At 42.0% G+C, this 25,967-nt stretch overlaps 1 protein-coding gene across 1 annotated transcript; it reads left to right on the top strand.

Annotated features, from left to right (window-relative positions):
• The first annotated feature begins 1,889 nt into the window (after nucleotides 1-1,889).
• Nucleotides 1,890-20,540, top strand: ipo7 (importin 7). The gene is made up of 25 exons (XM_085402327.1): nucleotides 1,890-2,098; nucleotides 4,318-4,399; nucleotides 6,694-6,847; nucleotides 6,954-7,112; nucleotides 7,206-7,362; nucleotides 7,480-7,569; nucleotides 7,665-7,759; nucleotides 8,168-8,252; nucleotides 8,366-8,500; nucleotides 8,736-8,835; nucleotides 8,926-9,002; nucleotides 9,129-9,245; nucleotides 9,575-9,664; nucleotides 9,779-9,944; nucleotides 10,033-10,193; nucleotides 10,761-10,889; nucleotides 12,635-12,701; nucleotides 12,819-12,944; nucleotides 13,030-13,127; nucleotides 13,266-13,361; nucleotides 13,547-13,767; nucleotides 18,114-18,322; nucleotides 18,426-18,632; nucleotides 18,728-18,844; nucleotides 19,443-20,540. Exons 1-25 carry the CDS (start codon nucleotides 2,015-2,017, stop codon nucleotides 19,538-19,540), a joined length of 3,120 nt encoding a protein of 1,039 aa, XP_085258453.1. The 5' UTR covers nucleotides 1,890-2,014; the 3' UTR covers nucleotides 19,541-20,540.
• The last annotated feature ends 5,427 nt before the right edge of the window (nucleotides 20,541-25,967 follow it).

Below are 25,967 nucleotides of genomic sequence, written 5' to 3'. Positions count from 1 at the left end.
TTTCCTCATATTGTGCTTTTTCCATGTTATACCCCTCTGACCTGTCTTCCCCATGTGATGTTTGTGTAATGTATGTATGGTCGGTAGGGTAAGACGGTGCTGGCACGGCTGGCAGCCTTAACCCAATTTCCCTCGGGATGAATAAAGTATGATCAATCAAAATACAAATTTAAGGTACTTTACAGTTTATACTCTTCACACTCTGTATCTGTATCTTGCATGAACAAGCCTTTAAAATATTAACATCATATATTAAATTCTTTCAGAGAAAATTACAAAGATGAGGGTGCAGACAGCCCTATAATTTATACAGATGGTTCTTCATTATAGAGAATTATAGAGAAACAGTTGTCAGTCGGGATTTTATTAAGGACTTGCACTCCAGAAGTAAAAGCAATCAAAACATAAATCCAAAATAAACACATACATCACAATAGGAAAACAAAACAAAAAACATACAGATGTACATACTGCACATACTTTATTTTGATTCTATAGACCAACTATATTTAAAGTTGGGGTCAAAAGTTCACAGACACTCATCTTAGGCATGTATTTTTATAAGTTTCAATCAATCAATCAATCAATCAATCAAGCCCTTTATTTATCACATGCAAAGTTTACACCTGCAATGAAATTGGAATTTGGAGGAAGTCTTACTTCTTCATGATTCCATCCTGTTTGTGCAATGTACCAGTACCACTGGCAGCAAACAGCCCCACAACATGATGCTACCACCACCATGCAAGACAGCTGGCAGAGTATTTTTAAGTTTGAAAGCCTCACCAAGAATAACTCTTCCAAATATACCTCTTCTTTTTATTGCTAAATAACTCAATCTTTGCCTCGTCTGACCTAAAAAAATTTCTCCAGAAGGGATTTGGTTTGTCCATGTGGGCAGCTGCAAATTTCAATCAAGCTTGAAGGAGTTGATTTTGGAGCGAGGGTTTCTTTCTTGTTCAGTACCCTTTGAATCCACGCTGGTGTAAATCTTTCTTGCTTATGTCTTCAAATAAAAATCATAGCAGTAAAAATCATTGCATATGATTAACACCTTTGGGTGGGATCCCAATGTAAGTTTCAAGCAAAGTTCACAAATCATCTGTGTGTGTTTTTTTTTATTCTTTTAGCTGCTCCTTTTAGGGGTCATTAAATGATACCATATGCATCCATTTTACTCTATCCTGCCTGGGAGCTCCTTATTCAACATAATTTGTACAACATACCAACTGTCTTTCTTCTGCTCGTGCACAAACTTGCCACTACAACTTTGTCTCCATCATTAGAGGTGACTTATTGAGAAACAAGGATATCCCTCTGGCATACTTTTTTCCCAATGAAAAAATATTGGATCTTATGGTCTTCCACCTCCAACTCAACATCCTGTCTTTTTGTCAGTTCCACTGTCATCAAAAAATACAATATAAAAGGTCTCACTTCAGTCTTGTAAACCTTCGCTTTCATTCTTGCTATCCTTTTGTCATGCATCACCCCTGATACTCTCATCATCCATTGCTTTTGATGTTTGCCCCCAGTATTTGAACTCATTTAAGCTTCCCTCTCATTCACATCCATGCATTCTGTCATAGAAACTTTATTTCACACTATCAAATGAGAATGTAAATCATTCTAAGCTTTGTAACTGGGACTTTCATAATGAATAGCCTTAAATGACCTTTATTTATGCAAAGAAATCAAGAAATAAAAGGCGTTAAAACTAAAAGTTTTTTCAATCGTTTAATAAATGCAGCCAGTAGGTGGGTCAGCTTCCTCATTTTTTTGAATTTCAGTAGATAATATGATACCATGTAGCTGGAAACTACACCTCCCAGAGCTCCACGGGCGCTACCGGAAGTTCGTCTTGCACAAATTTGGCGCTGATCTATCCGGGTACTTCATTCACTGCTTCCTTTCGCGCCGGGTAACCGGAGAGCCGTGCGTCCATGTGCGCAGTGACTGGGAATTGATAGAGCTGTGATATATTGAAATCCGAGCCGTAAACAGAGTTTTCGTGATGGATCCCGACGCTTTGGTCGAGGCCCTTAGGGGTACGATGGACCCCAATCTGCGGGAGGCCGCGGAGCGACAGCTGAACGAGGTAAAAGTTAAGATGAAGGCAGTTGTGGCGCGGTCTTGGTTGGGTCGGGCCTCGGCCGTTCACAACATCAAGATGGTGCGATCACGCAGGCTGGGCTCTACTGCCTTTAGTGTGGCAGTTCAGGCGTTCATATCCCCCTCGGCTAGCAGACTGTCTGATTGCCCAGACTTTAGTTGCTGTTTTTTGTGCGTGATAAACGCGATGTGATCAGTCCTTTTTGTGATTAGGTGATAACACGCTCGTGTGGCAGTTACCAGCGTCACTATTAGCCTCATCTTCAGCCAGCTGTGCCGCTAATGCTACAGAAGCTAACGGTTGTTGCCCTGCCGAAGCGATAAGTGTGAGCTGTGCTCGTATCGTTTCTGTACAATTTCGACTAAATTCCAGGCTGACACGGCGGAAGAACGATTCGAGCGGCTTATTGAGTGGCAAAAGAGGCCGGCCAAATGCAAGGCAAGTGGAAGGCAGGGTATTTAACAGCGGGATACTGGTGTCTAGCTAGGTGGCTAATGTCAGCTAGCTAACTTCGCTACTTGTTGGATGAGCTGCTGTAGCTCCGCTACATAGCAGCTGCTCACGTGTCACTGGCAGTCCCTGAACTGTTCACAGTATTTAACTACGCAATAAAATTTACATAATCGGTTATTTTAGTACAGTTTGTCTTGGCTTCGCCCGTTATAGAATCGTGGGCTTCACATCTACTGCGTGAAATGTGTAACGAAATAGGTTTTCCGAGGTCCGTATGAGCTAAAGTTCAGAGTTAGCAACTATCCTGGTCGAGGCAGCATCCGCACTGTGTGACTAAAAAAAAAATGTCTGGTCACACTAACAATTAGTTTTATTTCTGATATACGGAAATTAATCTGTATAAAACAACTGGATACATTTTTAAGGTCTGAGTGCGTATTTGGTTTGTTAATGGGGATTAAATGCGGGACAGAGTCCTGCCATCCTGTAAAATTAAACCACCATCCCTGGCACTTCGTAGCAAACTGATTTGCTGGACTGCTTTAGGTGTTTGTAATAAAAGTTATTGCTGCAAAGCGTCTTAATTTCATGTGCCATTGAGGACCTAACTGGTGTCGTATAGTGATGGAGTTGGACACATTTCCAACTCAATGAGCATAACATGGAATAATCATTTTTTGTTGTTTGGAAGTGCACTAGCTTGCATGGGCGTACCGAATGAAATGGTTGAGTTTGTTTATTATTCAGGCGCTAATGTCTCAGTTATGTATTATTGGCAATGCTTGGGGCTAAGGTTTTGCTTTACACCCACGTAAGCGTTGTTAGTGTTGCTTCCCTTGAATGGCAGAGCTCGGAGTATTTTCACAAAGCTGGCTGGACCTCCTGGAGTTTTTTTTTGTTTTTTTTCTTCTCTCAATAGAAGTCATGTCTTCTGGAGGAGGATGGAGTAAATCTGTGGTTTCTAAATGTGGTTCTTTGCTTAGTCATAAACTCTCACTGCTTTTCATGGAGAATTGTCAGTTGAACAGTGAATGAAGCTTAAGATAAATCAAATTCATTGTCCCTTGAGCTGCAGGACATTAATGTATTTATCAGAGACTGATCATGCTTTTTTGGCTGTACAAGTTAGCAGGTACCAGTCTGATGTCGCTTCTGTTCTGGTGATGATTATTACTTCATCATGTTTTAGGTTGGAAAAATGTCTTGTCTGATGCTGTAAAACTGACTCTGGCTATGGGATATTTTTCCTCCCCCTGTAGTAAATAATTTTTTAAAAATCCTTCAAAGATCATAATATTGCAGATTTGTAACAATAAGTCATGTATTTCTGTTTCCAGTTACTCAGCAACAGTGATGTATGATTATCTGAGTACATAGTGTGTGCTCAAACTGCAGGTTAGACTTGGACCAATTCAAGTATACTTAAATGCCAGCTCAAAAAGATTAATTAAAACTAACTTGAAGTCCAGCACACATGAAACGGTACTAAAAGAGAGATGATGGGGCGTTGGTTAAATGGGCTACCCGTATGCTGAAGGGCTACTGTAGGAGCCTGGGTTTGATTCTAACCCAGGCCATTTCCTCTGTGTCACTCTGCCTGCTCTATGTCTCTCCTTTCCTGTCAGCTCTACCATCTTGTCTAAAATACTAATAATAATGAAGGCAAATAATCACTCTTTAAACAAAGAGAGGGGAGATGTTTTGTCTTTATAACCAGCTTACGTATATATATATTTTTTCAATGCTTACAGGGTCACGCCCGGGTAAATTTTGTGTCCACGCTGCTTCGCGTCACCATGACTGATCAGCTGGATTTGCCTGTCAGGCAAGCAGGTGAGTCAGAACTTTCTCAGCAAACAAATAATTATACAGTCATAGGATTTTAAAAAAACAAAACAACAACCAACAAAACAACCAAACGTTTTTGCTAATAATTATTGTTAATTGCAGTTGTTTTCTTTGAAAGAAAAGTGACTCATCATTGGCTTTAATGTTCTGTTCATACGTTTAGTGTATTTTCTGAGTCAAACTATTTTATGACTTGAAACCAAATCCACAAATAAAAGACGTGATTACATTTATTTATTTTAAGCATCTGTAAAAATGTTCTCACTTCAATTTCAGTTTATTTCAGTCCTTGAGCATGATCAGTGCTCAAGGACTTGGTCAGGAAAATTAATTTAATGTTTTGGTTTATTTTAAGCTGTTATTGCAAACCTTAGTGTGCACTGAATCCACCTTGCTACTGTTTGACTTTTTTACCGCTTTTATCCTACACTTTAGGATAAAACTGCATTAAATAAGAAAACACATCTATTACCTGCGATTCCCAAGTTAAAGAGGTCGATTATATAATTTTTTTTATTTTTTTTTTAAACAGAGTTATTAAGTGATGATCTGTGATTCACACTTGTTTTTGTGAGGCTAAAGTACCACGCTGAAGTGCATTGCACACGTGGAGTTGGTTAAATATAGCTTCAGTCAAATGCTGCTCTCTGAACATGGAGCTTTCCCTCCACTGACACCTTCCTCAAAGTTAAAATCTGGGCCAGAGTTGTTACAGAAAGTGCACACATAACATCTTAATTATTGTGCACACACCTCCCAAGAATACATGGCTCTTCCAGCAAATTAAGCTGCTATAGATCTGTGCTCAGGTATTATAAATTACTTTTTTAGCCATAGGGGGGGAAAAAATGTCAGACATTATTTTGCGGTCCAGACTGTACAGAAGCTTTGGACTAATATCAACAGTAAAGCTGATTACAAACTAATGTCTTGATTTATTGTTCTGGCATGTAGTCACTTTGGTTGGCCAGATTATTGTTTGCAGCCTGTCTGGTTTGATGCTGGTAGGCTGTCCAACACAACAAAAATGCTTTTTAAATTTTTGAAATATGAGTGGCGCTGCTTTAGTGGTGATTGACAGTTATTAGATAATTTTTTCCCATAAATAGATTGATCAGATGCATTGATGGCAGCCAGCTGTCTCTGGGCATCGTGTTTGAATGTAGATTTGAGTTGTATTTGAATACGTGTTGACAGGATGTGCAGCGTGAGTTGTTTCAAGATTTGTTACAAAGTAAATACAGAGGTTGAAAGTATATTGTGTAAACACATTTTCCTCGTGGTCATAAATTTAATTTATGACACATTCCTAGGGACTTTGTTGTACAGTGTAGTCATCGGTGAAAGGGGGGCGGAGGGCTGTGCTCCATCAGCATTGATGGGGTGGATTATGATTGACTCGCAGTTGCTGTAGGCATTCGTGTTGACCTCCGCTCTCTCAGATGCCTTTCCTTGTGAGCCACAAACCTCATAGTGAGGCCCCCACACTGTAGATGTGAACCCAGCTGACACCCTGGTGCTACATTCAAAACTGACCTACAGAGGGAATTTATTTCTGCAGCATAGGCTTTATTTGGTGCTCAATTCACATTGCTGTGATGTACGCCGCCATAATGATGATGGGTGTGAGTTTAAGGGTTGCATGAAGTTGGTGGCTTATTTTGATATCCCGTCATGAAGAGAAGTATGATTTTAAAATCTCGCTTTCCATGTTATTTTTCCTTCTGGTATTTGAGACTGCTCTTCTTTGGTAAAATCTGTCTGTCTTGAAGTCTTAGTTTGTGTATTTGTCCATTTTATACCCATTTTAAGATAGCAGATATATAGCCTTTTACCTTTTCTGGGGATCGTATACCCATGTTTCCTTTTCATAAGTTCACATATCGTTCCCCAGAATAAGTCTTTGGAGTGTCTCTCAAACGTTATGGTAGGAATCATGTTTTCAGTTTAATAGTTTGCTTTCATTTACGTTAAAGCTATCAGCTATTGTCTTTTGATAAACCCGTCACACCTCTTTCCTATACAGTGAAGTGCTGTCAACACTCCTTAAAAGTCCAGTTTCGCTACATCTCAAAGATAATCGAAAGAGCGTCAGGGAGCAAAACTTGAAACAGAGTTCCTTTAAGTCTCTTCTTCATTCTCCACGTGGTTTCCGTGCATTCATTTGGAAGCTGCCTAACTATTTGTGCTAAAATGTAATCTTTTTTGTGATGTTGATCACTGTGTGTGTTGCATTTCTGGGCTGTGCTCTGTAACCTCTGTGTTCCCCGTCTGTCCAGGTGTGATTTACCTTAAGAACATGATAACCCAGCACTGGAGCGATGGAGACGGTTCAGGCACAGAGACGCCTGTTAATAACATCCCCGAGGAGGACAGGCAGTTCATTCGAGACACCATAGTGGAGGCCATCATCCACTCCCCCGAGCGCATCAGGTAACCACAAACTCCACTGGATGAGTAGAGAGAGGAGGAGCTGAGGAGAGTTTGTCACTCTTGCATTAAGTTACCCAATCTGAAAGTCGTCTGTTGAACTTTTCAGGGTCCAGCTGACAACATGTATTCACCACATGATCAAGCATGACTACCCCGGCAAGTGGACGGCCATCGTGGACAAGATTGGCTTCTACCTGCAGTCAGACAACAGTGCAGGGTGGCTGGGCATCTTGCTTTGTCTTTACCAGCTTGTCAAAAACTACGAGTAAGTCAGAGTTTTCATTGTTGACCTTTACATGGTCTTATACCACACGCCCTGGGTCTAACATTGAGCTTGTGGACCTTGTGTATGAAACAGGTACAAGAAACCAGAAGAGCGTCAACCACTGGTGGCCGCCATGCACATCTTCATGCCCATGCTGAAAGAACGCTTCATCCAGCTGCTCTCTGACCACTCTACTGACTCTGTCCTCATACAGAAACAGATCTTTAAAATCCTCTATGCCCTCTTCCAGGTATTCTTTGGTTTGCTCAGCAAAATCATTGTTTATTTTTAATTCTCCTTCTTTGACACACATCTTAATATCTGGTGACACTGGAGTAAATGACTGGTTCCTTGTCTCCTTCCACAGTACAACCTTCCTCTGGAGCTCATCAACAGACAGAACCTGACAGAGTGGATGGAAATCCTGAAGACGGTAGTAGACAGAGATGTGCCTCCGGTAAGTAGGGAAAAAAGATTTCCAGTTTCCACAAGGTGTTCACATTTACCTGCTCCGCATGCTGACTGCGATACTGGTTCCTGTCTGTGCTGCAGGAGACGATGCAGATCGATGAAGATGAGCGGCCTGAGCTTCCATGGTGGAAGTGTAAGAAGTGGGCCCTCCACATCTTGGCTCGGCTCTTTGAGAGGTAAAAATCCAATAATTGTTCCCTTAACTTGTTCAGCAAATGATAGGAGCAAGTTTAACACATAGACTGCATGTTTTAAAAAAAAAAAAAAAGTAAATAAAAATAGACGCACCGACTGGGTTTGGACTCAGCATTTTTGAAGCGACATTGATGAACTATACTTGGATTAGTATAAGTTAATCCTACTAGACAGCAGTCACCAGGGCTGCTTGTGTTGCTACATCAATCTTCCTCACCCTTCACTTTAAGCGTTACAATGTCCCCCAAAAAAATTCTCACCTCCAGTTATTATGAGGAAAGAAACTAACCAGTTTTTTGTACCAGGCTGTAAATGTGCTATTTAATGGTGTTTTAATACTTCAGCCCTAAAGATTGCCACTCGGTTTAACATTCATACTCTGTTTGCAGGTATGGAAGCCCAGGAAACACAACCAAAGAGTACGCAGAGTTTGCTGAACTTTTCCTAAAGGAATATGCAGTCGGTGCACAGCAGGTAAGAACTTTGGAAGATGAAAGAGCAGCAGCATCTCACCTTTTAAATTGAACTTTGTTTTTTGGAGTGAAACCCACAAATGTAAGGAGTTTCTTTGCACACTTTGCCTCTAGGTGCTGCTGAAAGTGTTATACCAATACAAGGAAAAGCAATATGTGGCTCCCAGAGTACTCCAACAGACGCTCAACTATATCAACCAGGGCATAGCGCACGCTCTGACGTGGAAAAACCTCAAACAACACATCCAGGTAAAAATTCAAAATGCTTAAATGTGCTAGATATTTCACAATTATGTATAAGACTGTTAGTGGTTTCTGGAACACTTTGAAAAAGAGCAGTGAATGAACCTTGATAACTGCAGTTTAAAGTGCATCTTTCCATTTGTAATGATTGCAATGAGCACTTTGATGTACTGTTTCTGTCCAAGAACAAACCTGACATCTGTGTTGATGCTCGCTGACCATTGTGACTTTGATCTTTCAGGGCATCATTCAGGACGTGGTTTTCCCCCTCATGTGTTACACAGATAGCGATGAGGAGCTCTGGCAGGAGGATCCATACGAGTACATCCGCATGAAATTTGGTAAGCTGAGACGATCAATGCCTGAAATCCAAAAGAGTCCGTGCATGAGTGATGACTAACAATTACTCCAATCTGTGCTGTCTCTGTCAGATGTATTCGAGGATTTTATCTCTCCAACAACCGCAGCCCAGACACTTCTCTTCACTGCCTGCAACAAGAGGAAAGAGGTGAGGCCATTTTTTGTTAATTGTATTAAAAATGTATACCCTTTTAAGAGGGAGGAAAAAAATAACTATCCCTATAATCTGTATTTGAGGTCCAGAAAATAATAAAATGTTCTTCTTACTGTTTAGGTGCTGCAAAAGACTATGGGCTTCTGTTACCAGATTCTCACAGACCCCACCTCTGACCCCAGGAAAAAGGACGGCGCCCTTCACATGATAGGCTCTCTGGCTGAAATCCTGCTCAAGGTAAACGTCTCTCCACTGGCCCGTTTTCTCCACTTATCTGGCAAATCCTGTTTTCTAGGCACAAACTAAAAGACATTTAGTTCCACTTTCACTCATGTGTTCAGTTGCAGATATTGCACTGATGGTGAAAACTGCTCTTTACTCGGTTGTACTTTATTGCAGTCCATTTTAATACTTTCCTAGCTGTGGGCAAAATATCAGTGCTGAAGCTGTGTAATTATCAATCATCTGAATTCAGCCTGCATCCTCTTTCTGCAAACCACTGCAAGTGTAAACTGTTTTGATTGCCTCGTGAAACTTACTTTTTTCTTCTTCCTCGTTTTATGCAGAAAAAGATATACAAAGACCAGATGGAGTTCATGCTGCAGAATCACGTCTTCCCCCTGTTCCGCAGTGAACTGGGATACATGAGAGCCAGAGTAAGTGATCACATAATCCACATAATCACCAGTCGTCAGACTTGTGTGATAATAGCACGGAATAACTTTATGTAGGATGTGTTTAATCAGTGGTCCTGCCACCTTTTCCCATAGGCTTGCTGGGTGCTGCATTACTTCTGCGAGGTGAAGTTCAAAAATGACCAGAATCTGCAAACGGCCCTCGAGCTGACCCGCAACTGTCTAATCAATGACAATGAGATGCCAGTTAAGGTGGAGGCCGCTATCGCCCTACAAGTTCTCATTAGCAATCAGGAGAAGGGTGAGATAATCTATTCATGGAGCCTGTGATACTAAAACACTAAAGTTCAGTTCCCATCTAACAACATTTTTCCTTGTGTCGTTTTTAGCCAAAGAATACATCACCCCCTTCATTCGGCCAGTGATGCAGGCACTCCTGCACATCGTCAGAGAGACGGAGAATGACGACCTCACTAATGTCATACAGAAGATGATCTGTGAATACAGTGAGGAGGTCACTCCAATTGCAGTGGAGATGACACAGCATTTGGTAAGTGCAGACATGATGGAGGCTACATTGTCATGGCATAATCTCACAAAGATGCCACATAAAACTGCTCCTATAGAGCAATAAATGAGGAGAGGGCTGTCATCCCATAAGGAAAAAAATGTTGTATTCATTTTTTTTAAAGAATTTGAAGATTAATTGCAAGTTTCTCATGACAGATAAAGTACCAGTGGCCTGATTTTTAATAAATATATAATATCCCTGGGAAAGGAAGAATCAGTATCGCGATTAAGTGTCCTGTCATGTTTCTGACTTTTCTTCCCTTTAGCTTCTTTATTTTCCATCTCATGCACTGATGACTGATGCTGAATGTTTGCAAAGTGACTGCAGTTCCTCTTTGCTGCTTTTAACAGAAAGCTACAACAAAATCTCCCCCCCCCCCCCCCCCCCCCTTTCCTGTTTTTGTTGCTTTTCCCTTTTCAGAGGTGGAGCCTTCATATTAATCAATCTCCTGCCTGATGATTCATGTGTTGCTATGAGGTTCACTAGAAAGTACTCTGCTCATCATAGACGCAGTCGTAATGCTCTTTCCTGTTTGCTCTCTGGCAGGCCATGACGTTCAACCAGGTGATTCAGACGGGCCCTGACGAGGAGGGAGGGGATGACAAGGCTGTGACCGCCATGGGCATCCTCAACACCATCGACACACTGCTGAGTGTGGTGGAGGACCACAAAGAGGTTAGCATCATAGCCACCGTAGCCGCTGCCCACATGTACACCCCTCCCGGCTGATCGCTCATCTCGGTGCCACTTCCTCTGTGGAAGCGGCTCTGGTCTGCTGCTACAGCGTTCCTGCCAACACACTCGAGCCACCCACCAACTCCTGGGAACACGCTCTGTTCTCACCATGTTCAAAATGACTCAGAGGCTGAGGCAGACGCTAGAAATAGAGCCGGGGCACGCTGCCACCATGTCTGCTGAAACGCAGGACTACTGCTGCTCAGTCAATAAGCACTCTGGGTTTTTTAAATTGCGTAATGGTTCTGTAATTAGGATTGTCAACATGCATTGCTTTGCTGCACCAAAGTGGTATTATTTTATTTGACCTGTGGATTTGGGAAAATGGAAATGTAACCAAATCAATGGCTGTAGGTGCATTAGAGGACCTAACAGCACAGATGGTATTGACTCAAATAAGTGTTGTCCCAGGTTACAGTTAGTACAGTTGGGGAGTTCTAGTCCAAAGTTTCCAAGTGGATCTGGAAATTTGTGTTTTCAATTCAAATTTCCACATATAACAAGTAGGGGTGCAACAATACACAAAATTCACGGTTCGGTTCGATACTTTGGTGTCACGGTTTGATATTTTTTCGATACAAAAAAATGTTCATGCCTTTTTAATTTGTCATTTATTAAAATTATAAATATATATTTAACTCAAAAGTAGTTTTTAAATTTAATGTTGCTGAAACAAAATAATAAAAAAAATCTATCTGATCGAGGAATCACTCATCTTTGGAAAAGAGTTTATTACAGAGAAATGGCTCTTTCCAAAATAAAAGCTACACTATACGCTTCTTCTGGGCTATATTCTCAGCAGCATATTAAACATATCAGGTCCCCATAAGGAGAATCATGTGCTAACGGCTGTCTAAATGACTCAGGTAAAGTTTGTAGCATGCGTGCTTGTTGTTTTTGTCTGCTTCCACTTGTCTTTGCACTAGGATGCTGTAGGTGTAAATGTGCAGTCCTATTCATTTTGTTCTCACTAGTGCTGTCAGCGTTAATCTCGTTAAAATGACCTTAACGCCACAACACGGCAAATCTCCGTTAACAAGCTACCGCGGATCGCCCCGTGCGTGGGGCTGAACGGCCAACACGTTAACGAGCTAACTGCGCTAACACACTAGTTCCCACCAATGTAATTGAGCATTGCGTGGCACATCCGACACACTGTTTTACTTTTGTCCATGACGCGCTTACCTTCAGGGTCATGCTTCACATGAAGACCAACATGGTTCCAAACGCCACATCTGAATGAGGGTGGGGGAGGTTCAATTTGCCATGTTGCAAGGAGAGCTTAACTTCTGTCTCGCTAGCTTGCCCTGCGCTCAGTGAATCTGCGTTCGACTACTCCGCCTAGGCTGCACTGTCGAGCGCAGATCCACTGAGCGCTCAACACAGACAGCATAGTCAGAAGGAAAGTTGATAAAATAAATTAAAAATTTTGTATTGTTCGATACATATGCGTACCGAACTGTATCGAACGGTTCAATATCGATAAGAGTATCGTTGCACCCCTAATAACAAGGTTTGCATCCAAAAGACTGTTTTCTATTAAATCATTTTACTTACTACTCGTGCTAAATTTAAGAGCCTTATGTGACGCAAAAGCAATATAGTTTTGATCTCAACAGCTACATCTTCTTTAGTGAAACTGAAAGTGAATTCTGAATTTTCTTTGATGTTTTGTGGTATTTCAGATCATCCAGCAGCTCGAGGGCATCTGCCTGCAGGTCATCGGCACTGTGCTGCAGCAGCATGTACTGGGTAAGGGAGACCGGTTCTTCCTGTGTTTCCACTTTCCTCCCGCATGCTGGTCTTAAACTCTTTGTGGTAAACAGATCGTGTTTACCTCCAGTGATGCACTTTCGATTTTACCCCCAGAATTCTACGAGGAGATCCTGTCCTTGGCCCACAGCCTCACCTGCCAGCAGGTGTCACCGCAGATGTGGCAGCTCCTTCCACTTGTGTATGAAGTCTTCCAGCAGGATGGCTTTGACTATTTCACAGGTACTTTGATTTTCCAATGAATTTTTCACACCCTGTGTAATTTTGTCTGTCTGTTCAGCTGAGTGAATAACTGTCTTTCTTTCAGATATGATGCCTCTCCTTCACAACTATGTCACAGTTGATACGGACACCCTCCTCTCTGACACTAAATACCTGGAGATAATCTATAGCATGTGTAAGAAGGTAAGGTGCTGCAGTTTATTCTACATAATGTGAGATGGGCTTTTTTTTTTTTTTTTTTTTTTTTTTTTTTTTTATATTCTGGCTAAACTAGTTGCTGAGCGCGATTTTGGTGTTAAACCATCCTGTGTGTTCACACAGATCCTGACGGGCGATCCAGGTGAGGACCCAGAGTGCCACGCAGCCAAGCTCCTAGAAGTGATCATTCTGCAGTGCAAAGGCCGCGGCATTGATCAGGTCAGTGTTAAATAAAGACTGCATCTACGCATCAGAACAATGAGCTGTTATATTAAAAAGAGCATCACCACTTGGCTGTGAAATAAAATGTAAAAGTAGATTTTTGTTGTACAGTTCCTGCTTGGGATTTTTTTGTATTATTATTATTCATTTATTTATTTTTAAACTTCATCCTGCCCTTGAAGGTTGTGCCTTTGTTTGTGACGACTGCATTGGAGCGTTTGACGCGGGAGGTGAAGACCAGCGAGCTGAGGACTATGTGCCTCCAGGTGGCCATTGCTGCACTGTACTACAGCCCTCCTCTGCTCCTCAACACTCTGGAGAATCTCCGCTTTCCCAACAACACAGAACCAATCACAAACCACTTCATAAGCCAGTGGCTGAAAGACGTTGACTGCTTCCTGGGGTAAGACTGATGTTTTTAATACTGCGAATCGCAGCTTAGGTGTGCGCCAGTCAGCAATTGAAGATGCACAAAACACATTTGCTTTTATTTCCCCAACTGACATTGAATAGTAATCACTGTTAATCAGCACGAATGACTACTCGTAAATTTAAAACAGGCTGTTAGGGCCATTTCTAACAAAACCCTGCACTTGTTTTCTTTATAGCTGCATATATGTTTATTAGTTTTTATTATCCATTTAGCTTGTCACTGATCTTGTAAAAGAACTTTTTAATAGTATAGGTACTTTGGATTTTCAGAATCAGAATACTTTATTGATCCCTGGGGGAAATTATTTTTTGTTACAGTGCTCCATTTTAAACCAACATTAAGACAAGACAGACAATACGCTAACTAAGAATAGTACAATATATACATACATAAGTCACTTATAAATAAATAGTTGGAAAAGAAACATGTGTAGTTGTAGCAGCAAACAGTGTGTTAAGTGGATGCGTTGTACAGGGAGATGGCCACAGGCAGGAATGATTTCCTGTGTCGTTCAGTGGTGCTTTTCAGTAATCTCAGTCTCTCACTGAACGAGCTCCTGTGACTGACCAACATGTCATGGAGTGGGTGGGAGGTGTTATCCAACATTGTCTTTATCTTGGACAGCATCCGCCTCTCCGACACCACCTTGAGGGAGTCCAGCTCCATCCCCACAACATTGCTGGCCTTACGGATCAGTTTATTAAGTCTGTTGGCATCTGCGACCCTCAGCCTGCTCCCCCAGCATGCAACAGCATAGAGGATCGCACTGGCCACCACAGACTCATAGAAAATCCTCAGCATTTTCTGGCAGATGTTGAAGGACCTCAGTCGCCTCAAAAAATAGAGACGACTCTGGCCCTTCCTGTAAAGTGCTGTGGTGTTTTTAGCCCAGTCCAGTTTATTGTCAATGTGTACTCCAAGGTATTTATAGTCCTCCACAATGTCAACACTGACCCCCTGGATTGAAACAGGGGTCAAGTGTTTCCTGGTCTTCCTGAAGTCCACGATCAGTTCCTTGGTCTTTGCCACGTTGAGCTGCAGATGATTCTGCTCACACCACGTGACAAAGGAGTCGACCACAGCCCGGTACTCTGTCTCATCATCCCTGCTGATGCATCCAACCACCGCAGAGTCATCAGAAAACTTCTGAAGATGGCAGGTCTCTGTGCAGTGGCTGAAGTCTGTGGTGTAGAGGGTGAAGAGGAAGGGGGAGAGGACAGTCCCCTGTGGTGCCCCTGTGTTGCTAATCACCTTGTCAGACACACACTGTGGGAGACGTACATATTGTGGTCTTCCTGTCAGGTAATCAACAATCCAGGACACCAGAGAAGCATCCACCTGCATCGCTGCTAACTTATCACCCAGGAGGGTCGGCCTGATGGTGTTGAAAGCACTGGAAAAGTCAAAAAACATGACCCTCACAGTGCTCGCCGGCTGGTCCAGATGGGTGTAGACACGATTGAGCAGGTAGATGATGGCGTCCTCTGTTCCGAGACGAGGCTGATAAGCGAACTGAAGGGGATCCAGATGTGGTCTTACTATGGGTCGCAGCTGGTCCAGGATGAGCCTTTCCAGGGTCTTCATGATGTGGGAGGTCAGTGCCACGGGCCTGTAATCCTGGGGGCCACTGGGACGAGGCGTCTTTGGTACAGGGACGAGGCATGATGTCTTCCACATCACCGGGACCCTCTGCAGACTCAGACTCAGCATAAACAGTTTATGAAAGACTCCACACAGCTGGGGGGCACAGGTCTTGAGGACAAGGGGACTCACTCCGTCTGGTCCAGCAGACTTGCCTGAGTGAAGTCTCCTCATTTGCATCTCAACCTGGTATTGAGTGAAGGTGATGGGTGGGGGAGGGGTGTCAGGACTCTCACAGGAGGCAACATGTGAAGAGAGAGGCTGGCACAGTGGTGTGGCTCTGGATTCCAGGCTGACTGCAGGTGAGGTTGTGGGGGTGGGAGCAGACACTGTGGTGTCGAATCTATTGAAAAACAGATTCAACTCGTCGGCTCTATTCTCACCTCCCTCAGCTCCCCTGCTGTTGGTTGGCCTGAATCCAGTGATGGTCTTCATGCCCCTCCACACCTCTCTCATGCTGTTCTGCTGGAGTTTCCACTCCAGCTTCCTCCTGTAATTGTCCTTAGCCTCTCTGATCTTGTCCTTTAGTAACACCTGGACCTTCCTCACCTCCTCTTTGTTGCCCCCTCTGAAAGCCCTCTTCTTGTTGTTGAGGAGGGCTTTGATGTCCTTAGTCACCCACGGCTTGTTATTTGGGTAACAATGAACAGTCTGAGCTGGAACAATGGAGTCGGTGCAGAAAGTTATGTAGCCTGTGATACACTCAGTAAGCCCATTGATGTCCTCGGCGTGAGGCTCACAGAGTGTTTCCCAGTCGGTCACCTCGAAACAGCCCTGTAGTTCCGCTATTGCCTCCTCTGACCACCTCCTAACAGTCCTGGTGGTCACAGGTTCCCTCCTCACAATTGGCACATAGCGGGGGGTGAGGTGAATCAGGTTATGATCTGACCTACCAAGTGGGGGGAGGGAGGAGGAGCTGTATGCATCCTTGACGTTAGCATACAGTAAGTCTAAAGTTTTCTCTCCCCTGGTGGGACAGTCCACATATTGTTTGAATGTTGGTAGTGTATTGTCCAGTGATACATGGTTGAAGTCACCCGAGATCACAATAAAGGCACTCGGGTGCTGAGTCTGTAGCCGAGCTATGGCAGAGTGGATAGTGTCACATGCAGCTGTGGGGTTAGCAGAGGGGGGAACATAGACAGCCACCAAGATGACGTGAGAGAATTCCCTGGGTAAATAATACGGCCTGAGTCCAACAGCACACAGTTCAGTGTCCGGGCAACAAATCCTTTCTTTGATTGTTATGTTGGCAGGGTTACACCACCGGTTGTTAACTAAAACAGCAAGCCCACCTCCTTTACGCTTACCGCTAGCGATGCTTTCCCTGTCCGCCCGAACAGTGTGGAAGCCTTCCACGGAAGCATTCTCATCGGGAATGACCTGGTGCAGCCATGATTCGGTGAAACACATCAGGCTACACTCTCGGTATTCCCTCTGACTCCGTACCAGTGCTGAGAGCTCGTCGATTTTAATTGCCAACGATCGCACATTTCCCATCACGATAGACGGCAGACACGGTTTAAACCTCCTCCTCGCTTCGAGCCTCCGCTGTCTCACCGTCACCTTTTTTCTTCTCTTCTGTCCTTGACCTCTGCATCCCCGATGTGTTTTCCTCCAAATTTCAGCTGGTACTTCTGCGGGCACTTCTGCGGGCCTGGCCAGCGAGCCGGCCGGCATCAGGGCGATCAGCTGATCTCTGGAGTAAACAGTCCGTGCGTGTAGGAGATGTGCCGCGGTCCCGTTCCATGATAAAAGTAACAGTTCCACGGCCACCAGAAGAACAAAAACTCTCTCAATCCACATGATTGAGTAAGAGATAGAAAGCGGAGGAAAATACAAGTCAGAAAAAAAAAAGAATACGTAAGAAAAAAGAGCCAAACTAAGAGAAAAGCAGGAGCGACTGTAACAGGCTGCACGCTGGTTGGCGCATGCGCACTAGAGGATTAATAGGGTGTATTTCTCACTGTGAAGAAGAGACTGGGAATGAATCACGGTGTTGTCTACAAGCAGCATCAGGCTCTGTCTATGACGCTGTTTGCTGATTTTTATGGCTGCGTTAGTTCTTGTTTTGCTGCATATTCCCCTCATACTGAGTTGAGATTACATTAATGGAGCTGGGTACTGAAACTGCAATAAAAGCCTCCCAACAAGGGAAGGGAGAGAGCTTTTCATTTGCTTGTGGAGAATTTCAAAACGTTGACAAACAAAGAACTGTTGTTCCAGACTCCTGAACCTTTTGGTCTAGCTTTGCTCCTGTGGTTCACTGATGCTGGTGCTCAGTAAGTGTAGAACAACATGGCAGTTAATGTAGCGGCCTGTTGTCACATCTGACCGATGGCTCTTTTTTAGAAAGGTTGGGTCGGTGCAGCTGCTGCGTGACTGGAGGGATATGCAGATGAGACACTGAGGGGGGGGGGAAGAGGGAAAGTCACCTTTTTTAGGAAAAATATTTGTCTTCTCCAGAATTAACTGACTATTTTTATTTTAGTTGATTTAAAGGTTACCTTGAAATCACTATTAACAGTCTGTCTGCTGGCAGTGAAAATATTAGAGTATAAAATTAAAGTGACTGGCCCAAGCGTCTTATCTCAGTATATCTTGTGTTGACTGTTCATCCTTGTTGAATCTCAGAAGATTCAGCACCTTTTAATGCTTTTACTCCTCTCTCTCAGCCTCCATGACAGGAAGATGTGCATTCTGGGACTGTGTGCTCTCATGGACCTCGAGCACAGGCCTCAGGCCATCAACCAGGTGGCCAGCCAGCTTCTTCCAGCAGCCATCTTGCTTTTCAGTGGCCTCAAGAGGGCGTACGCTTGTCGAGCAGAGCATGAGAACGAGGAAGACGATGACGAGGAGGATGGGGAAGAAGAGGATGATAATGGTAAGATGAAGATTTTTATTTATTTCTTTTAAATGTGTCTAAGCGTTCAGCGTTAATCAGGGAGGTAATGTCTAAATGTGTCATCTTACGTCTGTAATTATAGCGGAGCTGGGCAGCGACGAGGATGACATTGACGAGGAGGGCCAAGAATACCTGGAGATGCTGGCAAAGCATGCAGGCGAGGACGGAGACGACGAGGACTGGGAGGAGGACGACGCAGAGGAGACGGCACTCGAGGGCTACACTACAGCCGTAGATGACGAAGATAACTTGGTGGACGAATATCAGATCTTCAAAGTCATTCTACAGAGTAAGACCACAAGCTACTGATGGCCTAAAAACAAACCACTATATGCATGTGTATTTTTTTTTTTCACTAATTGATGTCACCTCAATGTGGTGCAGATCTCCAGAACCGTGACCCAGCATGGTACCAGGCGCTAACACAATCCCTCGACGAGGAACAGGGCAAACAGCTTCAGGACATCGCCACACTTGCAGATCAGAGACGGGCAGCACATGGTGAGGCCCGGCTAAGACTACCCAAGTTTGCCAATTTAAATCTTGTGGTGCTCTAAAGTCTGAAAATAAAGTGCTTTTGTATGTGCTGCTTTTTCTTTTTCATTGTTGTTGATGCAGTTGTACCTGTAATAAAAACTACTTTAGCATTCACTGCCTCCATCTAATTGCATTTCAGACTGATGTACTGAAATAAGCCATTATTGGCTCAGAAATGCAAGGCATTAAAAAAAAAAAAAAAAAGACGCTTGCCACACGAAAGAAAACATGTCTAAAATCCCACTTCAGTAATAAATGGGATCTTCCTCACCATTGCAGCTTTGATAATGGACCACAGCGATGGCCAAGCAGTTTGTTCCAGACTTTCTTTGGTTAGACTATCTTTTCCTTCTTCATGGGGGCCTAATAGGCATGCATAAACAAATAAATAGTAAAGGCTGCCCAGTGGGAGTAAATCAAGGTACCTGTCATGGTAAAAAGATAAAGATTTTACTTGGTTGTTTTGGGTGAGCTGCATAGCTGGACAGCAGTAAATCTTGAGCAAACAACTGTTTTCTGCTGTTTTATTTTATTAAAAAATATATTGCCCATCTTATTACAGAATCCAAGATGATCGAGAAACACGGCGGATACAAGTTCACAGCGCCAGTGGTGCCATCTACTTTCAACTTTGGAGGCACTGCTCCAGGAATGAATTGAGTCATCTGTTCTACTTTTTATTACTCCGTGACTGATTGTAGTGAAGTGAAAAAAGAGAAAAAAAAGAAAAAAAAGCTTGTGTTGTTCCCTTAAGTAGTGGTTCCAGAACTGGTTCTTCTCAGTCATTCTTCAATCTGTCAAATGGGGGAAATTGCACCAAATTGCAACAAGTGGCTGGGGGGAAAAACGAACCAAGAACTTGAGCACGATGCAGGAGATGATGATGATGATGATGATGAAGAAGCTCTGAACAGCGCTGTCTTCTGGAGCCCAGCGTGGAGGGGGATACCATGACAGCAACTCTTTTTGGCTTTGTTTTTTTGTTGTTTTTTTCTCACTTACACAAAATTTGGGGGGATTAACCGTTAGAATTGATAATGGGACTAAATATTTCATTATCACTGTCATGGCCATTTGGCCTAATAAGATTATACCTCTGGTAGTGGTGAAATCAACGTTATCTTCAGCATAAACAAAACTCATGTTTATGTACATACAAGCCAAGGTTATTGTTTATTTTTCAAGTAGCCTTGAAAAAAAGCAACCAGAGGCATTTGTAAGGTATCAACAGCTGTATTCATATGTAGCATATTGGATAATTCATAGCACTATGTGATGCCTGATCTCTGTAAATTAATAATACTAGCACTTTCATATTGTTCAGGTCTCCTAGCCCTCTGTATCAGACTGCAAATTTTTTTTAAATTGAAAACTATTTAAAATGAAAACAGCTGTAACTTTGTTACTTTGCAAGTGATTTCTGTAATGGCAGGTTGTAATAATCTGGTTACAGAGGGGATCAGTGGGCGACTTCAGGAAAAGAGAATGCTCTTGGTGTTCACTATTGGCTGCAGGACAAGTGTGAGCACTGACAGTGCAGTTGGATACATCTTTGAAGCATGTACAATTGGACTTATCGTGAAGGTCTCAAGCTTTTGGTTGGTGTATGGATGAACCATCTATATATACAACAACATATTAAAAAAAACAAAAAAGATAAGGGAATTCATGATGACGAGTGTCTCCTTATCAAGGCTCGTGTCTTTACCTGCTTTAGAAATGTGTTTCATGACGAATGAGTAAATAACGTTAAACTTGGATGACTACCCCTCAAAAAGCAGCGCTCTCAGGTGATCACAGATCAGAGTTCTTTCTTTTTTTAAATTAAGTATGTGCACGATGCTCTGGTAACCACTCAAACAAGGTTATCCTAGGTAACTCAAATGTGAAAAAAACCCATTTTACTTAACTAAAGCAAAAATAAAAACTATACTTTGGGGGGGATGAACTGAAATGGTTTTGTGACCTTGCAAAAATATAATAAAAATGTAAAAGCCAATATTCTTAGCTTTAGTAATTGTTAACTTGGTAAAAATGTTACTTTTGCAGAGGTCTTTATTGATATTCTGGATGTCTACAGGATTGTGAATTAGCTTCCTTTAAGAAGTTTTGTGTTTTTATTGTAACACCTGATTTTCCTAAATCTTACCTTCAGTAAAATGAAGCAAATCAGAAAGTGGGTTATTTGATAAGGTTTGTCAGATACAGTCCAACAGCACCAACTTGGACCAGAGGTGGTGTATTAAGTACAATTACTTGAGTAAATTTTTATTCGTTTCCGCTTTTCCCCACTAAATCCTGGAGGGCGGCATTGTACTCCAGTAACTGTTTCGAGCGCTTAGGTTGTTAGCTTAAGCTACCCAAAAGTCAAAGTCAACTTTATTGTCAGTTTTGTGATACTGGAGGGCATGCAACTAGAATAACTCAAAAATGAGATCCAGATAAATATGAGGTGTAAATATTATGGACTAAAGCCAAAAAATGGTGTAGCTACATATTAAACTAATTGTAAAAGTAAATATACTTTATGTTTACTTTTACAAAGTAACAAATTTTGTTATGTTATTTGATTTTCATTTGGGTGGTTATGCTTCTTTGTATCTAAATGCTTCTTTCAACACTTTCCAAAACAAGTATTCATTACAAAATTATTTTAGATTCCCACTCTTAGAGGAGGGAAATCACGCCTGTTGTTGTTTTTCTTTTCTTTTTCTTTGTTTTCCCAAAACAAGTTTTTAATTCTGTATTTATTTCTGATAAAATGATCTTAATTATTGAGGCCCCTAACCCTTTGAGTAGTTCAGGTCACCCCATGTGAAAAACAAAATACTGGAGTAACCTCTGAAGACGTCCTTAAGCGTTGCCCTCGAAGTTGCCTGGATTTGAAGTATTCTTTTGGGTTCAGGTTACTTTATCTGTAACCTTAGCTAGATTTGAGTTAGTGTAGCAGGTTACACTTACCTAATGAGTGAAAGATCACCTGTTTAATCCCAGGAGGAGACAGAAATCTGTTTGAGGTTGTATCAGGAAGAGCATCTGGTGTAAAACCTAAGAAATCAAACACATGGGAATAAGTAGATTTGGTCTGCAGGGGGAGTCATCCTCACCAGCACATTTTCAACACAAATTAGAATAACACAACATAATGAAGAGATAAAAAATCCACGTAGTGGTCAGTATGAACGTCCAATAACTTGACCTGCTTTTGTATACCATCAAAAGTATATGTGGAATCAAATTGCAGCACCGAGTCCAGGTAGGCAGTTATAACATGTAGAACTAGGAAGTGGAGGTTATGCTCTCCTCCTTTAGGCTCTCAAACTTTTTCCAGCATGCTCCCAATCCAGCGGCTGGGACACTCTACAAATAATTAACAATTAGAAAAAAGGGGCCAAATTGGTTAATTTTATTTTTAGTTAAAAACAAGCCAGCTCTCTTCTGTCTGGCTGCACATGTTAAACAGAAGGCTTGGACAGTAGGCAGGAGGAGCAAGGTTACTCAGAGCTGTGTCCCTGACGTCACCATATCAGGGATAACGGCTCTTCTTGACATCACAGAGAGCCGAGACTGGAAAAAGAATGTTTAAAAGTGTTTAAAGCAGCCTGAAGTGTGCGTTTTTGTCTCACGTGGATTTTTGAAGTCATGAACGACCACATTTAATCCAAACACCTACCAACGTAGAGCATAGCAGGCTCACTTTAAAGTTACTTATTCATGATTAAATAAACTGTTGACGTGTTACTTGGTTTTAATTACTCAGGTCAACTGACGTAGCAGGTTCAGCTCTTTCAAGGTTACTGCTGAATGTAATGATGTGGGTGAAATGTACAATCCTGAACTCTGGCCTGAAGGGGCTCTGGTCCGGCGTTTTTATGAACCTCGTAAGCCCGGTACGGTGGTGCCAAGCTCAGTGGATCCAGCAGGGGAGATAACTGCGCCTTTTGGTACCAACGTATCAACATGAAGATGTCTATTCGGGTATTATCTTACAACTGTCGTGGTCTACGTTTGGGACAGAGTGCAGGGGACAAAGCTCGACAGATTGTTGTGGACAGTCTGCTTGCAGAATGTGACATTTTATGCTTGCAGGAGACATGGTTGTCCAAACAGGACCTGGGAAAACTTAACTGTCTAAATGCAAGTTTTTTGGGAGTGGGGGAATCAACAACTGATCTCAGCACAGCTATAGTCAGAGGCAGAATACCTGGAGGGGTTGCTGTGCTTTGGGACAAAAAAATAGACCCTGTGATAAAGCCCATTAGACTGGATGTAGACTGGTGTATTGGTATACAATATACACAGAACAATAGTAGTTTTATCATTCTTAATATTTATACTCCCTATGAATCTTGTCAAAATGAGCAAGAATACCTCAGTAGGCTGGCTTTTATTAATGCATTTATTCAAGACAATGATACTTACAGCATATATGTTTTGGGTGATTTTAATGCTGATCTCACAGACAGCAGTTCTCAGTTTGCTGACCACTTAACTCATTTTTGTCAAGTTAATAATCTTATCTTGTCTACCAAAGTGTTACTGCCTGCAGATAGCTATACATACATAAGTGAAGCCTGGCATAGTACATCATGGCTGGACCACTGTATCTGTACAGCTGATGGACATGCAGCTTTAGCAAACATGACTATTAGGTATGAGGTAACTGTGTCAGATCATATACCTTTTGGTTTTACTGTGAATGTGGAACAAATGCCAGCAACAACTGGAAACAATATTGCTAATATTGCTACCAGTGTAAAATTAGACTGGTCAGCTTGTAGTGAAGATGATTTCTTAGCTTATCATAGTAATACCGATATACATCTGAACAACATTTCTTTGCCGAAAGAAGCTATTTTGTGCAAGGATGTCAACTGTAAGAATGCTGTGCATAAACATTTACTCTGCTCCATGTATGATGATATAGTGACTGCTCTGCATGAAAGTGGTACACTGCTTGATAAACAATATAAGCATAAGGAACCTAACATCAGACCTGGCTGGAAAGAACATGTATCCATGTACCATGATGAAGCTCGCATAGCTTATAAATGTTGGGCCATGGCTGGAAGACCTAAACAAGGCCCAGAATTTGAACAGAAAAAATGTGCGAATGCCAGATATAAGTACGCTGTTCGCTTTATAACTAAAAATGAGCAAATGCTGAGAGCAGATTCTTTGGCCAGGAAAATGTTGTGTAATAATATGGCAGATTTTTGGAAAGAGGTGAAAGCTCTTAATAACTGTAAACCATCTCTACCATCAACTGTTGAAGGTGTTTCTGGGGCAGATAACATTGCAGCATTATGGAGACAGCATTACAGTGCGTTGTTTAACTGTATAAAAAGTGATCCATATGAGGACAATCTTGACATGAGTAATGACACAATAAGTGTAAGGACACATGAAGTATATGAAGCCATTCATAGGTTGTCTGATAATAAATCCTCTGGTTTGGATCACATCACTGCAGAACATTTAAACATGCTAGTTTAAGGCTAGCTCCTCTTTTAGCACTCTGTTTCACTGGGTTTATGATTCATGGCATATTACCAGACTCAATGCTGTGTATTTTACTGGTACCAGTTATGAAAGACAAAGCTGCAAAAGTGAGCTGTTTGGATAATTACAGGCCGATTGCACTAGCCAGTATTTTATCTAAGGTGTTAGAAAGAATCTTGTTTGACAGAGTTAGTGTGTTCATCTCTTCTCTGGATAATCAGTTTGGCTTTAAACCAAAGCACGGCACTGACATGTGCATATATGCACTCAAGGAAATAGTCAGGTTGTATAGGGCTAAAAATTCATCTGTCCTCATGTGTTTCATTGATGCCTCTAAGGCTTTTGATCGAGTGAACCACAGAAAACTTTTTGATAAATTGAAGACACGGGGAGTTCCTCAATACATCGTGAGGATTCTCTCTTACTGGTACGCTCATCAGAACATGCAGGTTAAATGGGGAAGCAGTATTTCTGCCCCCTTTGGTGTCAGCAATGGTGTCAGACAGGGTGGGATTTTGTCTCCAATTTTATTTAATTTATATGTCGATGATTTGTCCATACAGCTGAGAGCCTGTAACACTGGGTGTATATTAGGTGAAGAACTGATAAATCATCTTATGTATGCAGATGACCTGGTTGTTTTTAGTCCAAGCAGTGCTGGGTTACAGGATCTTCTTAATGTCTGTACTGAATATGGTGTGCAATATGACATTGAGTACAATGCTGCTAAAAGTGCTGTTTTGATATGTAGAACCAAGCAGGATAAACAGCTAAATTTCCCTTTGTTTAAACTGGCACAAAAAACTCTTGAAGTTCATAAAAAGGTGAAATACCTCGGTCACTTTATTACTGAGCAAATGAATGATGATGATGACATATACAGACAACGGTGTAAGCTCTATGTGCAGGCAAATACTATTGCACGCAAATTCAGCTTTTGTTCACTTCCAGTTAAAGTGGCTTTGTTTAAAGCGTATTGCACACCGCTATATACTGCCCCCTTGTGGTCATCCTACAAACAATGTAGCATGCAGAAGCTGCATGTTGCATATAATGATGCGATGAGAATCCTTTGCAGGATACCTAGAAGTGGTAGTGCCAGTCAGATGTTTGTAGCTGTGGGTGTCTGGACTTTTAAAGCACTTTTAAGAAAGTTAATGTTCAGTTTTAGAGAACGACTGGATGGTTCGAGTAACAGTATAATTTTAGCACTTACAGATCCGACAGTGAGTGGTTCCCGTTACTCATCCAGTCTCAGAAAGCACTGGTTAAAGTGTTTGTGTATTTATTGATTTATTTTAAGTAATTGTGTTTTATGTATATTATGGTTTTATATTTTTACAAATGCTTTATATACTTATTTATATACATATATATATTTAATGGTATACCTTGTGTTGTGTGTGTGTGTGGGGGGGGGAGTTGTGTGTGTGTGTTTCTTGTCTTGTTTTTATGGACATGTAGTCTGCCAATAAAGATTGAATTGAATTGAATTGAACTGAACAAACTTCCACTAGCAGCGGGACGCATAAAAAAAACTAAACAACATGTGGCGCTATCACACTTCTCCCTTTTTTGCGCCTCT

Source organism: Rhamphochromis longiceps, linkage group LG1, assembly GCF_057381845.1.
Source record: "Rhamphochromis longiceps isolate RC_006_pf linkage group LG1, R_longiceps_female_GT1.1, whole genome shotgun sequence".
Taxonomy (NCBI): Eukaryota; Metazoa; Chordata; class Actinopteri; order Cichliformes; family Cichlidae; genus Rhamphochromis; species Rhamphochromis longiceps.
Note: the sequence above shows the minus strand (reverse complement) of the source record. Positions and strands in the feature narration are given on the sequence as shown.